General features: G+C 40.5%; 1 protein-coding gene across 1 annotated transcript; it reads left to right on the top strand.

The window, feature by feature from the left end:
- Positions 1 to 255: 255 nt before the first annotated feature.
- ENY2 (ENY2 transcription and export complex 2 subunit) lies at positions 256 to 3,408 on the top strand. The gene is made up of 4 exons (XM_054385474.1): positions 256 to 369; positions 919 to 989; positions 2,196 to 2,270; positions 3,152 to 3,408. Exons 1-4 carry the CDS (start codon positions 302 to 304, stop codon positions 3,226 to 3,228), a joined length of 291 nt encoding a protein of 96 aa, XP_054241449.1. The 5' UTR covers positions 256 to 301; the 3' UTR covers positions 3,229 to 3,408.
- Positions 3,409 to 13,867: the final 10,459 nt, after the last annotated feature.

Genomic DNA, 13,867 nt, shown 5'->3' with positions numbered 1-13,867 from the left:
CAGGCAGTGGGAAGGCCGTTTCTGGCGAGGGTGGCAGGCGCCCGCGCAAGCGGCCCGGTGACCTGCTGGTACCCCGGCGCTAAGGCAGCTCGGTGAATACCGTTCCGGGGCTGCTGTGTTCGTGATCGTTCCCTGAGTTGCTCATGTACTGGTGTTCAGATCATACACTGGGGGGATGTGTAAAAGGACGTCGCGTTGCCTGTAATTCTATGCAAGTGACTTTTTGTTGTGTTGGTGACACCAGTGCTTGTAAAAACTCTCTTTTGCCCTGTGTAGGTTTTTGAAAAACCTAATTTTCAAAATGAATAAAGATGCCCAGATGAGAGCAACCATTAACCAAAAGCTAATAGAAACTGGAGAGCGAGAAAGGTAAGTAGGTTTCCTACTCCATGCCACTGAGACGTTTTAAATATCAAATGTGAGATATATTTAGAAGTAAACACGAAGCAAATTTTATAATTCCTAAAATGCCTGCATGTGAATGTCCTATGTATTACTTAAAGCTGTATATAGAATCAAACCCCCCAGCTTACTTTTACCTTTTGAACAGTTTAGTTCTACAGTTGAAAAGAGAAGTTGGGAAAATAAAGGATGGAGTGATTGATTTGCTTATGAACTCTAAAGGTTTTTCTTCTGTTGTTTTGTGTTGACAAGCTCTTAGTTCACATGGAAAACCAAACAACACAACATTAAGTGCAATTGATAAAGAGAATGAAAACTTTTGTTTTCAAGTTTTACTTGTGATCCTATCTCATGTCTTGTTAGGGAAGGAAGTACACAGTGGAAAACATAAAAGAGCGCTTGTGCAAATTGCTAGGCTCAGGGAAGTAGTTGTTGGCTTAACTTTCCCATCAAAGCACATCTAAGGTGTTGGGAACACTTTCTGTTTCCTAATAAGTTTTAGTATTGTCTTAACAGGCTTAAAGAGTTGCTGAGAGCCAAATTGATTGAATGTGGCTGGAAGGATCAGTTGAAGGCACACTGCAAAGGTAACATAGTCAAATAAATAATGCTCTTTGTAGTCAACTGAGATTTTGGCCAAATAAAAGTCACAGATGAAGGCTTTACTACCTAGGAGTCAAGTTAAGTGAGATGGGCAACAGGAAAGTATCCCTGGTGATTGGTTTTACATGCAAGAAAGCATTTTGCCATCTTGGCAAAAAAATCTTAAAACTTCTTCTCTGGTTTAAACCTTATCAAGCTTCTAAGAAGTGTATTGGAATTGATTCCCTAAATATTCATGATGATGCAGCTTTTTGGTTTTGAGAAAGAGAACTTCCTTACCACAGGAGAATAAAAAACAAGATAAATGGAGCAAATACAATTGAAGAAAACTTTTTTGTCTGCATATAGGAAAGAACAAAGTGCATTTGTACTCTTTCTGAATACAATTCTTGAAAATAAGGTCATCTACTTAGGGAAAACAAGCAGACGAATCTTTAAATAGCCACATCTCAAGAAAATATATTTAATGTCTTGGGGACAATCAATTCTATGTACAGACAGACAGTTAAAACCAAACATTCATGTTGAGACAAAATAATTTTGGGTTTATGCTCCTCATTTGAGGTTTCTTCTCAGAACTGACTTTGCATTTTCAGCAGTCTTCAAGGCACTATAGACAATTATTTAAATACTGGTATGAAATAATCGTGCAGTCATCTCAATCATCTTTAATCACAGCTTTTTCTCATTTTTCTATGGATGTACACCTTTCTGATATGCTTTCATACTTTGCTGAAATATGTAGATTTTTTTTTTTAATCAGTTAGGAAGAGTAGTATTTTCTGTTTCTGTGGTCTCTCTTGTTGCATGCTCCAGTCTTTTATCAAATTGCATCTTTCTCACTATTATGTAAATAATGGTTTTGAAGAGCTAAGTGGACCAACTTGTGAACTACTACAATGCTCCAGTAATACACACATCTAGAAATGCTCAGATAAGATTAAACTGCAATGTTTGATTTTAAAATGTGAGCTGATCAAGATGTATCAGTAGTGACAAGTACCCATGGCATATGGTGTGAAGAGAAACTAAATCCACTGTACAATGCAGTGGTTACTGAGTTAGGTCACAAGCTACTTTATACTCTGATGACTGGTGCATGCAGGTTTTGGCTCTTAATCATTGGCACAGTTACTGTCTTCTAATGAATGAATTGAAAGACTTGAAATACTGGTCTTGTTCTTCCCCAGATGTCATTAAAGAAAAAGGATTAGAGCATGTTACTGTTGATGACTTGGTGTCAGAAATCACTCCCAAAGGCAGAGGTAAGAGAATGCAAACATGGATGTGATAGTCCAACAATAAACGGCATTACAAGCTTGCCTGTTTTGGATTAAATGAAAAATGTTAATAGTTTGATAATAACTACAAATAAATCATGTATATTTTTATTGTGTAACAGCCATTCAAAATCTGTAATGAGCTGTGTATGTAGACTACTTTTGAAGGTTATGTTAGTTAGTTGTGATTCTGTATTCATTTATGTAACTGTCTTAATGGTACCCAAAACAATTGGATATGCAGCAGAGGTGTTTTGAAATTCCAGTTCTTTTTAAGATGGAAAGTCTGAACTAACAGTACTAGTGTAGTGGGAAGTGGGGAAAGGGAAAGGACATAGCATATAGATCCAGAAAAATGGTAGTCTTAAGAAAACACTGCAGAGTTCTTAGACTTTCTAATAGGCTTTGGTGTTAGTGGGAGAAACTTCTCTAAATCTTAAATAAAAATAGGCCTTCAAAATAACTTGATGAAGAGCCTTACTCTGAGGTAATGGCTGAAATATTTTTTAGGGGTCTTAAAATTTGTGAAGAAAAAAAGGTAGGATAACCAAACTAGTTTCTGGTGATTGTCCTGTTTACTGTTGACTGATTCTTTCCCCTGAAACTTTCCAATTTTCTTGACTATGACTGGATAAAAAAAACCCAAACCATAAGTACCAATGTTCCAAATAGACTTCGATTTTACCACGTTTTAAATAGAAAAACCAAAAGATGTGCTGTATGAAAATCAAGTAGCTTCAGTTACTTTAGGTATTAATAGACCTGCAAGAACAAAGAAGGAATAGAAAGAGCTGGTGTAAAAGGTTGGTATTAGCATATTTTCAATTTTGTCTTTACTACTTCTTGCTTTCATATTTGTGTTTCAGCCTTGGTACCAGACAGTGTAAAGAAAGAACTCTTGCAAAGAATAAGAACCTTCCTTGCCCAGCATGCCAGTCTTTAACTTGGACATTTGTCTGAGATACAGTGTTTCTGTTTCGGTATTATGTCAATCATGTCAGGATTGGAATGGAGTTTACATGCTTAAGGATGGAAAACCTTCTTTTTTATTTTCTTTTTTTTTGGTATGATGAGTTGAAGCTTCTTTGCACTGCATTGATTTCTTAAACATGGTGTTATTTTAATAAAAAAAATAATTGTGGACTTGTGGTTGTAAGGCTCTTCTCTCTGCACGGTAACAGGGTGTCACCTATTACAGCTTTTAATAATCCACAACTTTACAGTTGTGCAGACTTGCTCAGGTTTTCTGAAAAGTAGTATGAATAAGAAGTACAATAACTGGAAATGCAGAGGCTGGGGGGAAAAAAAGTCTGGAAAATGGAATATGGTGTACTACAAATCGTATCCTAATTTTCCCCTAAGTAGCTGGGCAGCATAAAAAAGTTAAGACTACATGAAACTGTAGGTGGCATTCCTGTTGATACTTCAGTAGAGTGTGGTTTAAAGTCTGACTTGTGTTGTAGATACTCATTCCTAAGACGTTGAATTCTTCAAACAAAAGAAGTTATATCTGTCATCAATAATTCTCTCTTCATATTTATTTCATGAAAAAGAGTCACAGGTCTGATCATAACAACTACTGTTTCCTATCTTTGCTGCTATTTTTGGTGTTTTTCAATTATGTGGATCTTTGTGTCCTTTTAAAATTTTAAATGCAACGCAATGATTTGCCAACATCTCTTAAGATGCTACATTTTAAATTCTTGTATCTGGGACCACACCATCAGCCAGGTCTATAAAGAGCTGCAGAAATAAACTTTATGAAAGAGATGTTTAATTCATGCAGGATCAATTTGAGCTAGCAGATTATGAACTGCAGGAGATGTATAAGCAGAAACTGACTGAGCAATTGGATACTGCTGTAACTCGGCTACTGTGAAAAATTAACTGGGTCAGTGTGAATCTTTATACTCCTAATTAGAGGAATACTCTCAAGAGTGGCAGTTCTAGTGGTTTCCTCTTCCGTCCCAATCACAGATGCGAGTTCCTGCCCGAGGAGCCGCTAGGGGGCACCCGTGCCTCACGCGTGGTTCAGGCTGTGGCTGCTCCCTGGCGCTCCGTGGCCCTGCCGGCTCGCAGCAGAGAGAAACTTCCCGCGCTGTGTTCCGGAGCGAAGCGCCTCCTTCCCGCGCTGCCTGCTCACCGGGAGCTGTGGCGGTGGCTGTGCTGAGCTAGGCATCGCACTGCGCTGGGAATACGTGGCAGCAACAGGACTATCCGTGCTAGGCTGCGAGTGGCTTGGTTACTTGTCTGCTTGGAACTGGGGAACAAGTTTGAGACGAGTCTAGCAACAACTGAAGGTGAAGTCTGCACTGATCAAAAGTATAATCTGGGCAGTACTGACAGTGGGTTAAGATGTGACTGGCCATGAACACCTTTTGTCTGATGTTCTGGCTGAGGCTGCAATGTCTCAGGAGCCAGGCTCAGGGATCCGCTGCAGTATATAGACGCTCTTCTGAGGGCCTGTGCGACTGAATTTGCAATATGTTCAGCCTGAATTGCATATTCTGAGCTCTTTCCTTCTTGATTTACCCAATGCTAGTAACTTATAAGAGTACAGAATGTTTCTTCACACCATCTAGCAGAGGGTATATATAATATATGGCAAGGCTGTAAAATATCTTCCATATTCTTACTCTCTTGTTCTTAGAGGGTTTTGATGATGCTCTCATATTTTGAACATGACTTTAAAAGTCTTTGCTTGATGAATAGCATAACAGTGTGTCATGGGCACACAATAACTTGCTCTAAAGCTTCTACTTATTTCCTTCACTTTGGTGAGACGGAATAAGACTTAAGGTATTTATATACTGAACTGTGGAAGTCGTCTTGTCTGATTAGTAAATATTTGACATTTCATATAGAACATGACAGTTGAAGCCCAGCTGCTGTAAGTGCAGTGTGGTTCTCTGCAGGCAGCTTATGCTTGGCACAGAATAAAGACCGAATGCTGTAGGAATTTTCAAAAAGTTGTGCTGACCAATCTGAGGGTAAAGGCTTGACAAATAACTCTTTCACTGCTTCCAAAAATAAGCTGTAAAGTTCTGTCCAGACTGGCTTAGTATGCAAGAGCATTCAGACACCTAAAAGGAAGAGGAGCGAGTGATTGCCTTCCAGACACATAGCAGCAGCTCCCATCTCAGAGTAATGCTGCCTGTTGTCTGATGTGAAGATGTGCCCAATAGCACAAGTCCCCACAGTGAGTTCTCTTAATCACCAGTATAGACTCCATTCAGTAGCTAGGCAAAAAGCATGTTTGACAACATATGTGGATCCAAATTAAACTGGAGTAGTCTGGTTGGAGATATGTTGATAGATCTTCTAAGAATTAAATTAGATGGGGCATGATAGCAGCAATAGGAGATATTTTTTTGAGGAATAAAAAGGTCCCCTTAGTGGCCTTATTTTTGTTTTAAATGCAGATTTAACTTCATAAACGCACAGGGTGGCTTTGTTTTGGAAACTTTTCTCTGCACAATCTGGGTTCCTGCTCATTTGGTTGAGTGTTGAAAACAACTGGTAACATTCAGGGTTCAGCCAGAACCTATTGTCCCATTGAGGTTTCTTTCACACACTGAAAAGTAAGATGATCCGTGCTGTTACAAGTTCCATACCTATAACATTTACAGGCAGAGAGATGCATTAACTACTTTCTCTTCAAAATGTCAGCTTTTTCAGTGTCATGAAAGACATCCAGTCTTTAGTAAGGCAGACAGCAGCCAAAACTAGATAGTCAAGAAGTGACAATTTAGGATTAATGTGAATTAGCTGTGGGCCTATAGTTTTTAGGCAGCTGTCCTATATGTACACTCTAGTAGCCGATTCAGCTCGGTCTTATTGTATACAAGCCCTGTAAAAAGTAAAATCAGTTTGTACACTGACATTGAAATAATGGGTCAGATAACAGCTAGAGTAAGTTAGTGTAGCTCTGGATGTGCACTAATTCAAATTCTATGTGACAGTGAATTGAATAGTCCTACTGCTGTCAATGAAAGCCCAAAAAAAAAAGTTAACTTAGCCTCTTCCTTTGTCGGGCCCTGAGGGGTCTGAAATACACAATGAACTGAAACTGGCTAGATTTTAATTTGTTTCATAATTATTTGTCCATGAATACTTCTCCACATTGACATAGTACAGTCAAAAAATGTTATAAAACAGTAACAACGCCAAGAAATTCTACTGGGATGTCAAGATTCCACTCAGAACCGTAGCCTTTTGTCACCAAAGGTTTTTCAATTGTTTTTCTGTTCTTTTTCTTCCCCCGCCCTTCTTCTTCATCCTTCTTTACTGCCAGAATGCTTCAGGATGGACATTTACCACTTGGAGAACAAGTATGTCTGAAATCTTTTTAAGTCCAGTAAGAGTCCATCAGTGGTATTAAAAAATTACTGCTGCTGCTCAGCACTTCTTTCTGGAGGGTTCTTCAGGGAAACAACTCTGCGCTACCTAGCCCATCTTTTCTTTCACATAATGGAATATGTTTAATTGTCATGACTGTGGCACTTGGATATTTGGCTTTAACTTACTAAGAGATGACCAGTTTTTCACTGGAGCAATAAAAAATAGCCAATGCTTTTACCTTCTGGCTTCCTTCAAATTTTTAAATATTTGCAGTTGAAATCAGAATTGTGTTGTACTTGGCCAGTTTTTCTCAGCTACTCAGTTTCTAAAGGAAACAGCTGTAGCTGCAGAGCCAAATTTGGAATGACTGAAGCCCCAAATGAGGAAAAATAAATTCTTTTCCTCATAAATAATTTATATTTCATTACTTTTGTGTAAGAATTAGATAAATCAGCATTCTGCTTGGAATGAGAAAAGGCCTAATCTTGCTTTAGTATTTTTCAGATTTACATGGTTCTTTCCATCAGAACAGAATTATTCTTTAAAGTGTTTAGTGAAGTGACTCAGTAGTTGATCATAAAAAACACCTCTCTAAGAAATCCTCGCTGATTTCTGTTTGTTGGAGTTACATGGAAAGAGATTATCCATGCTTTCAATCATTGATCCTGAGGTAAACAAGTTGCTGGTGATAAAATCTGGGCCAGGCAGCCTGTGGGTGAATAGTGACAAGGGCGGCACAACCTGGCTGCTTTTGTTGGCTGGCTCCCAGTAACTGCCTGTGTACAAAGTCAGCACAACATTGAGTTTTTACATCTAATGCAGAGGAGAAAAGCAACACTTACTTCCCTGGAAAGCAGTGATGTCGAAAATCACAGTCATCATCTGCTTCCATGGGATCTTTGACTATGTATGAAGAGAGATAACAGTAACACTGATCTCTGCTGTGTGTACTGCATTGGTGACTACACTTGTGATGTATGAGTTGCAGTTTTGAAAGGAAGAAGGAAAGAGAACTGACAGAGAAAACAGCATTATTGAGGGATAGCACTGCTAGACAAGTTTTAACATCCTCCCAGTGCTGGTTTATTGAAAAGAAAGCTGATAGAAAATATGTACGTGGTGGGTCAGAACCTCCTCAGGGAGAAACAGGAAACAAAGGGCACTTTAAATACAGAAATGCAAGAATTGTTGATGGAAATAGAAGTCAGACAAATTCAAATTTTAAACAAGATGGTGCTGGTAAAAGTACAGTTGCTTCATCACTAGAACAAACTATGAAAAAAGGTGGTGAATCTTTAATTTGTCAAAGTTTTCCTGAGTAACATGACTTTTGGGAAGATCTGCTTTAGTTCAGAGTTGCTCAAACTTTCTGGGAACACAGTACTCACCTATGAGTGTTCCCCAGAGCTGGCAGCAGCAGCTGAGTTTCTTCCAGCCAAGGGAGGAAAACCAGAATAAATACTCCATGTTTATACTTCTGCTCACTTGGAAGGAAAAGAGGCATCCCCAAAAATGTAAGGTCCAGAACAGTTCACTGATTTTTATAAATGTCCTCTGCCTGGAAAATAACTTTTCTGTCCTGGAAAAGCTGATTGGCATGTTAAACGTTTTCTAATGCTTTTTAAAAAGCTTTTTAAAAAGTTTCCATAAAGAGAAATGCTGCTTTAGCTGAACACAAGCTGAAGTTGTGAGCTCCAGTACAGGTGTAACTGGGTGGAATGCAATGCCCTCAGAATCTGCAGTAGCAGTTAACCATTACAAAATCTTTTTTTAGTAACTTGATAGAAAAATGCTCCTATCCACCTAATCTGTCTGTCAGCTTTTTCATGTGTATTTCATTCTAAGATGTTTCTGCCCAAATCCTGGATCCGTTTGCTAATATTTGAATAATTCAGACTACGTTTCAAAATACCTGTTGACATACTCTTTGCAAGACATTTCATCAAATAGTCAAGGACTTTGTTGAATAAAGATCAGAAAATTATTTATGCCTGGTTTTTTGCCTGCTACCTGCTGCAGTGATAGAGATGACTTAAAAAGCTGCCTCACTATCATGAAATAAACAGCAAAACTTTATAAAGAATGGAAAAAAATAAGTATTTATTTTGCTTCCTCATTTCCAGTCTTTGATTGTTGTCTCCTCTAGACTATGTATATGTATGTCTCTGTCTCTCTCCCCCTGTCTGTCTATCTGAGGCAAAAGGAAGCCTGGCTCTGTAGCCTCTTGGTTAGCTCACTCATATAGCACTGACAGAGAAAACTGGAGTTCTGGTACTTACTCCCAGCATCAATTCTGTATATTAACACATCATCATTAAATAAACACCCTAGGAAGAAGGAGCTGATGCTGGTCACAAAAAGAAGCACTGAGGATCATCTCTCCAGGAAATTTCTCAGCATCAGTCACATGTTATCACCTCTAAGTTCTTTATAGCACTGAACAAACCAGAAACTCATTCAGTCTGAGGCAGGTATTCCTCTAGGCTGACTAGAGGTTCTACCCTCCAGAAGGGCTCACTGGTTGGCCAGGCTCCAATGTGAAGGTCAGTGCCTCACAGGTAGATGCTAAAGGAGACAGAACCCCATGAGCATTCTCAGGGGAACAACGAAAACTGCCCAGTCCAGTATTGAGGCAAACTTCTGCAGTCTGCTTTGAGGTCAGGAAGACCAATGCAGTCACTGCTGCTCTTTGGGCTCTTTTGGTGACTACTTCCAAAAAAAAAATGAGTGTGCAGTCTTTCACAGATTCAAATATAACTTTTTATATATTATATGCTTCCTAGAAGCCAGTTTGTTGAGATGAAGGGACTATATAGCTTGTAAGTTGACTAGGTCTCCCTGTGAGGAACGGATACACTGTACCGGGAAGCCAGCCAGTGAACATGTTTAAGCACTTTTAAAAGCATTCCAACGTACAGAGATACCCACTGCCAGCTCAGGCTCTACTCTCTCAGAAGGTACTTCACCGAATTTATTTTTCTTTTTTAGTAACTTCCAAATGTACAGCTCATCATCTAGCCAACCACACAGCAATACCTTTACAACCACACATTACGCATCCTGATAACATTGAAGACCATTGTATTTTAATCACGCTTTCCCGAAGTGACAAAGACCTGGCTCAAACCCTCCTCAGGGCTGGCGGTCGCTGTAGTGAGACCGCGTGAGGCAAGCAAGAACGAAGACAGGGCTGCGGGCGGTGGCGGGCAGCCCCGCGCGCCTGTGCTACTGTGCCGAGAGGTGTCTCCGCAGAGACACAACGTCCGCTCGGCTCGGCAGCCGTTGGCCCAACGGCATAGGGGCGAACGCTGATTGGCGACGCGAGGGGAAGGGGTGCGGCAGGAAGGGGCTGGCCCGTCTCCCGGGTGACAGGAGGCCGTGATGGCGGCGCGGGAGGCGGCGGCGCAGCGGGGCGCGCCCGGCTTTGAATGAGGGGCGGCCGGCGAGGGCGGAGGCTGCGGGAGCAGCCGCCTCAGCCCCTGGCGCCCCGTGCTTTCTGTAGAGCCCCCCAGCCTTGGGGCAGGTGAGCGAGGAGGGCTGCTTCTGTCGGTGCCGGGTGCTCACTTCCGCCTCGGCGCGGCTGGTTAGGGGTCCTGGCCTTGGCGCCTTCCCGCCGGGAGGGAGGCCCTCGCGGTTCTCCCTTACTAGTACCCGCCCCGTTCCCCTCCGTGCTTGAGACGCCTCAGCCCTAGGGCTTTGTGGCCGCCACCTCAACCAGCGGCAGGCCGGCCTGGCTGCCCCGGGACAGCGAGGCGTCTCAGCGGGGCGGGTCGGGTTACCTTGTGGGGCGGAGGCGCGGGGGGAAAACTCGCGACTTGGGAAGAACGTAAAGTGAGTGACGTGTAGGTAAGGCAGCGTTTGGGTACTGGGGGACTGACACGTTGAGGAAAAAGATGGGGAGGAGGGGGCGCGTCCCATCAGAACTGGCGGGGTTTAAGCTTTTTTTGGTGTTTCTAGAGGTTTTATGGGACCAGATTGCTTGGGTTACACAGTCTGAAATTTTTATTTGTTCATGCTGAGCGACAAATTGCGTGAATGTTAATGTGCAAGTTGCTCAGTACGCTTTGGAAGACTTAATCTCTTAACAGGTCACAGAAAACTTAAGCGCTACTATCTGGCATTTGTGCAGCTTCTAATATCACTTGAGCCTGGGCTGTTCTGTAGAACGGTAGGGCACTATTTCACGGTCATGAATTCACAATGTAAGTGCCCCAGTTGGACTTCTAATGAAAAACAGTGTATCTTCCTGCTCTATAATCCTGAATACTCTGGAATGATGAGGGTGCCTGGTAGAGACTTCTTCAAGCCATCTTGCACACCATGTGTATCTTGACTGTAAATAGTTGGTGGTACTGGTCGAGACAGCAGACGCCGCAAGATGATTTTGTGGTATTAACAGTGAGGGTGTATTAATTTGTCATCTCTCTCTTTCTGTGTAGCTACAGGTAACTTAAATCCAGGGTGACTAATAAGAACTGGAACAGAACTGGGGTCTCTTGAGCCTTGATTTTGTGTCCAGTGTTGAAAAGGGAGTTACATCAATACTAATTCGTTATGTCAGAGTTCTTGTAAATGTGAGCAAAGTAGTAGTATCATGGGGTTGCATGGCTTCAATCTTCATGTTCTATGTGCTGATTTTTAGAAGGCAGTAGCATATATAGATAAGGAGTTGTCAAAGAATGACAGTGATTAGTCTATTTTAACTAATGTTGCTTTGAAATTTAGAACTTAATTAAAGTCAGAACATAAAGCTTCAAGAGCTCACATTAACAAGATTGGAACCATGCTAATTTTCCTGGAGAGAGAGGGATAAGAAGAGGCTATTACTATAGATTTTTTTTTTTATGTCTCCAGAAGTAGCATGTTTAAAAAAAAAAAAAAAGTTGAAACTCTGTGTGTCATGTAATATAGGTTTATGTAACTTCGGAATTGCCAGTGTGCACTGCTTTTTTACTGCCTTTAGTTAAGAGGCAGCCTTCTTTGATTTTGATGTCTTGTGCAGCTCCTGATAGTCTTGAAATCTCATCCTGAGTGTGAGCACCTTTCACTCGCTCCCATAAATTGTAGGCAAGAGTAGTCTTTGCTCTGAGCTACCTCAGAGCTGCACAGTTAGTGTGCTTGCACTGAAAGTTACAGCATTACTGCTTAAACTACAGTACCTATTGCAGACATTCCCCAACCCACCTACCTACAGTGAGGAGATGCCCTCTAATCTCCCCTTTGGATTCTGCTCCTTTAATGCCATAATATGCTTTCAACATTCATTCCTGCTGTCATTTAATCTCATCTGTTTATCAAACTGCATTAAAATCGTTGGGTTTTTTCCCCCCTTCTTCCATTAATGCTCCCAATATTATGTTTCTGTATAAAGTAATTAAAAAAAAAAAAAACAACCAACCAAAACCAAACATATAATTCAACCAAGGAGAGGGGACTGGAACCTTCTCATTAGGCTACAGGATCATAGTTACCGTCTTTGAAATGCAGGAAATGTTGAGTCTTTCAGTACCTGACTGTTCCTGAATCATTATACTGCCTTGTTAAAAATACAGAATGCTTTTGTACATCTTGTACATAATTTGGAGAATGGTTTTTGTGCTTGAAAATAAACAGATTTTTTTTTTCCAAGCTCTCTCTCTCCTATTCTTCATAAGATTCCACATCCTATAAACTTACTTGGGCATCTTTAGATTGATGTGATCACTACTTTGGCAAAATCTGTACAAAATGAACTATTAAGAAATCCTACCATTGCCACTGAAACTTTGGACTAATCGTATCATATTTGCTAGGGTTTTATCAGCTGTTCTAGTGAAAACATACTGGCTGTATTTTGAACATGATATCTAAAGAAAACTACAAAGTACAGATCAATCAGCATTGTAGCGGTATGGAGGAGGGCAGGATGGATGCTCTATGAGTGTTTTGACATCTTTTTCAGTGGCAGGAGATGTGTTCAGTAGGAGAAAACAGGTCTTTGAAGCAATTTTGGTGCCAAAAAGTGACTTGACTTTAGAATCAGGTCTGTCCCTTGAAACACTGTTGAAATAGTGCTTGTGCTATTAAGTATGGAAGAGGAATTGCTTTTTCAGATGACAATGTGGCCATTGTACAGTGATGGCCAGTGAGAGTCTTGCTTATTGCACCACAGTTTACTTATTCAGACAGACTATGTGTGCCATGGACAATTTGCTGGTTGGTGTCAGTGAAAACAGGTGCCAGGAGTTTTAACAAGGCCAGTGCTGCAAGCAATGTGAAATGTTTTAGTTCAATAAACTCAACTTTCCCTCCCTTCACCGTATTTCCTTTATGGATCCATAAAATGTCTTTGGAGATAAGTTACATCATTCTTCTGACTTGACTCCTATGTGTTTAACCTTTTGCTGCTGCTGTGCTTAATCCTTTGTGTACTTATCTTCTATGTGAGCAGTTTTTTTGCTGCAGTTTTTTGTTAATAACAATAGTATGAGCTACACAAAGTCAAACTCCATCTAAATGTGGTGTCTGTTACAAAATTGTTGCATTGGCTGCTAGAATTAAATCAATTAGAATTCATGTCCTGATTTATTTGCTTATTTATATCTGCTGTGATGGAACCTGAAAGTTCAGTCAATAGTAAGTCTGATAAATGTATTTGTACTCATACAACTGCTTCAGAATAGAAAATTATTTACCTTTGAGAAAATAAATTAATAACTCTAAAAATCCGCAAACCTAACACACACCTTCCTCCCTTCAAAGGCACCAACAAAACTCAAAACCTTTAGCTAACCTTTCACTTTTCTGTATGGGTAGAGCAACAATGCAAATGCTTCCAAATGGTGTTTTAGACTTTGGGGAGAATGCTTGATTTGTCCTAATCTTGAGCCAGTAATTGGTTCAAGAGTGTTTTAAACAGCCTTTAACAGCTTGCTAAAATTGATGCATATTGCTAAAATTGCTTTGTGTCTCAAATCAGCATTATAAAAATGAGACACGCTGAAACTACTTTTGAAAGGTGGAGGGTTGCTTATATTACTGTGGCTAGGGTAATGTTGCCGAAATTTGGGTTGTGCTTCTGGCAATTTTTAGTGTACAGAGCTTAACCTCATTGGAAGACTACCATCCAAGTTCAGAAGGGGTAAACAAAACAGCTGCCACGTTTGACGTGAAATACAGCTACAACGGAAATAGGTTATGTGATTTTGTGTCTGTCATCATAACTGCAATTCTTGCATGACACGAAAGTGGAGAGGAACAAG

The sequence above is a fragment of the Indicator indicator genome, chromosome 12, assembly GCF_027791375.1.
Source record: "Indicator indicator isolate 239-I01 chromosome 12, UM_Iind_1.1, whole genome shotgun sequence".
Lineage (NCBI taxonomy): Eukaryota > Metazoa > Chordata > Aves > Piciformes > Indicatoridae > Indicator > Indicator indicator.
The sequence above is the reverse complement of the archived record's forward strand: the minus strand, read 5'-3'. Positions and strand labels throughout refer to the sequence as shown.

Coding starts and splice junctions, on each gene's coding strand:
- ENY2 (XM_054385474.1), top strand. CDS start 302: ATGAATAAAGATGCCCAGATGAGAGCAACCATTAACCAAAAGCTAATA. Junction 370..918: donor GAAACTGGAGAGCGAGAAAG/GTAAGTAGGTTT, acceptor TTGTCTTAACAG/GCTTAAAGAGTTGCTGAGAG. Junction 2,271..3,151: donor AATCACTCCCAAAGGCAGAG/GTAAGAGAATGC, acceptor TTTGTGTTTCAG/CCTTGGTACCAGACAGTGTA.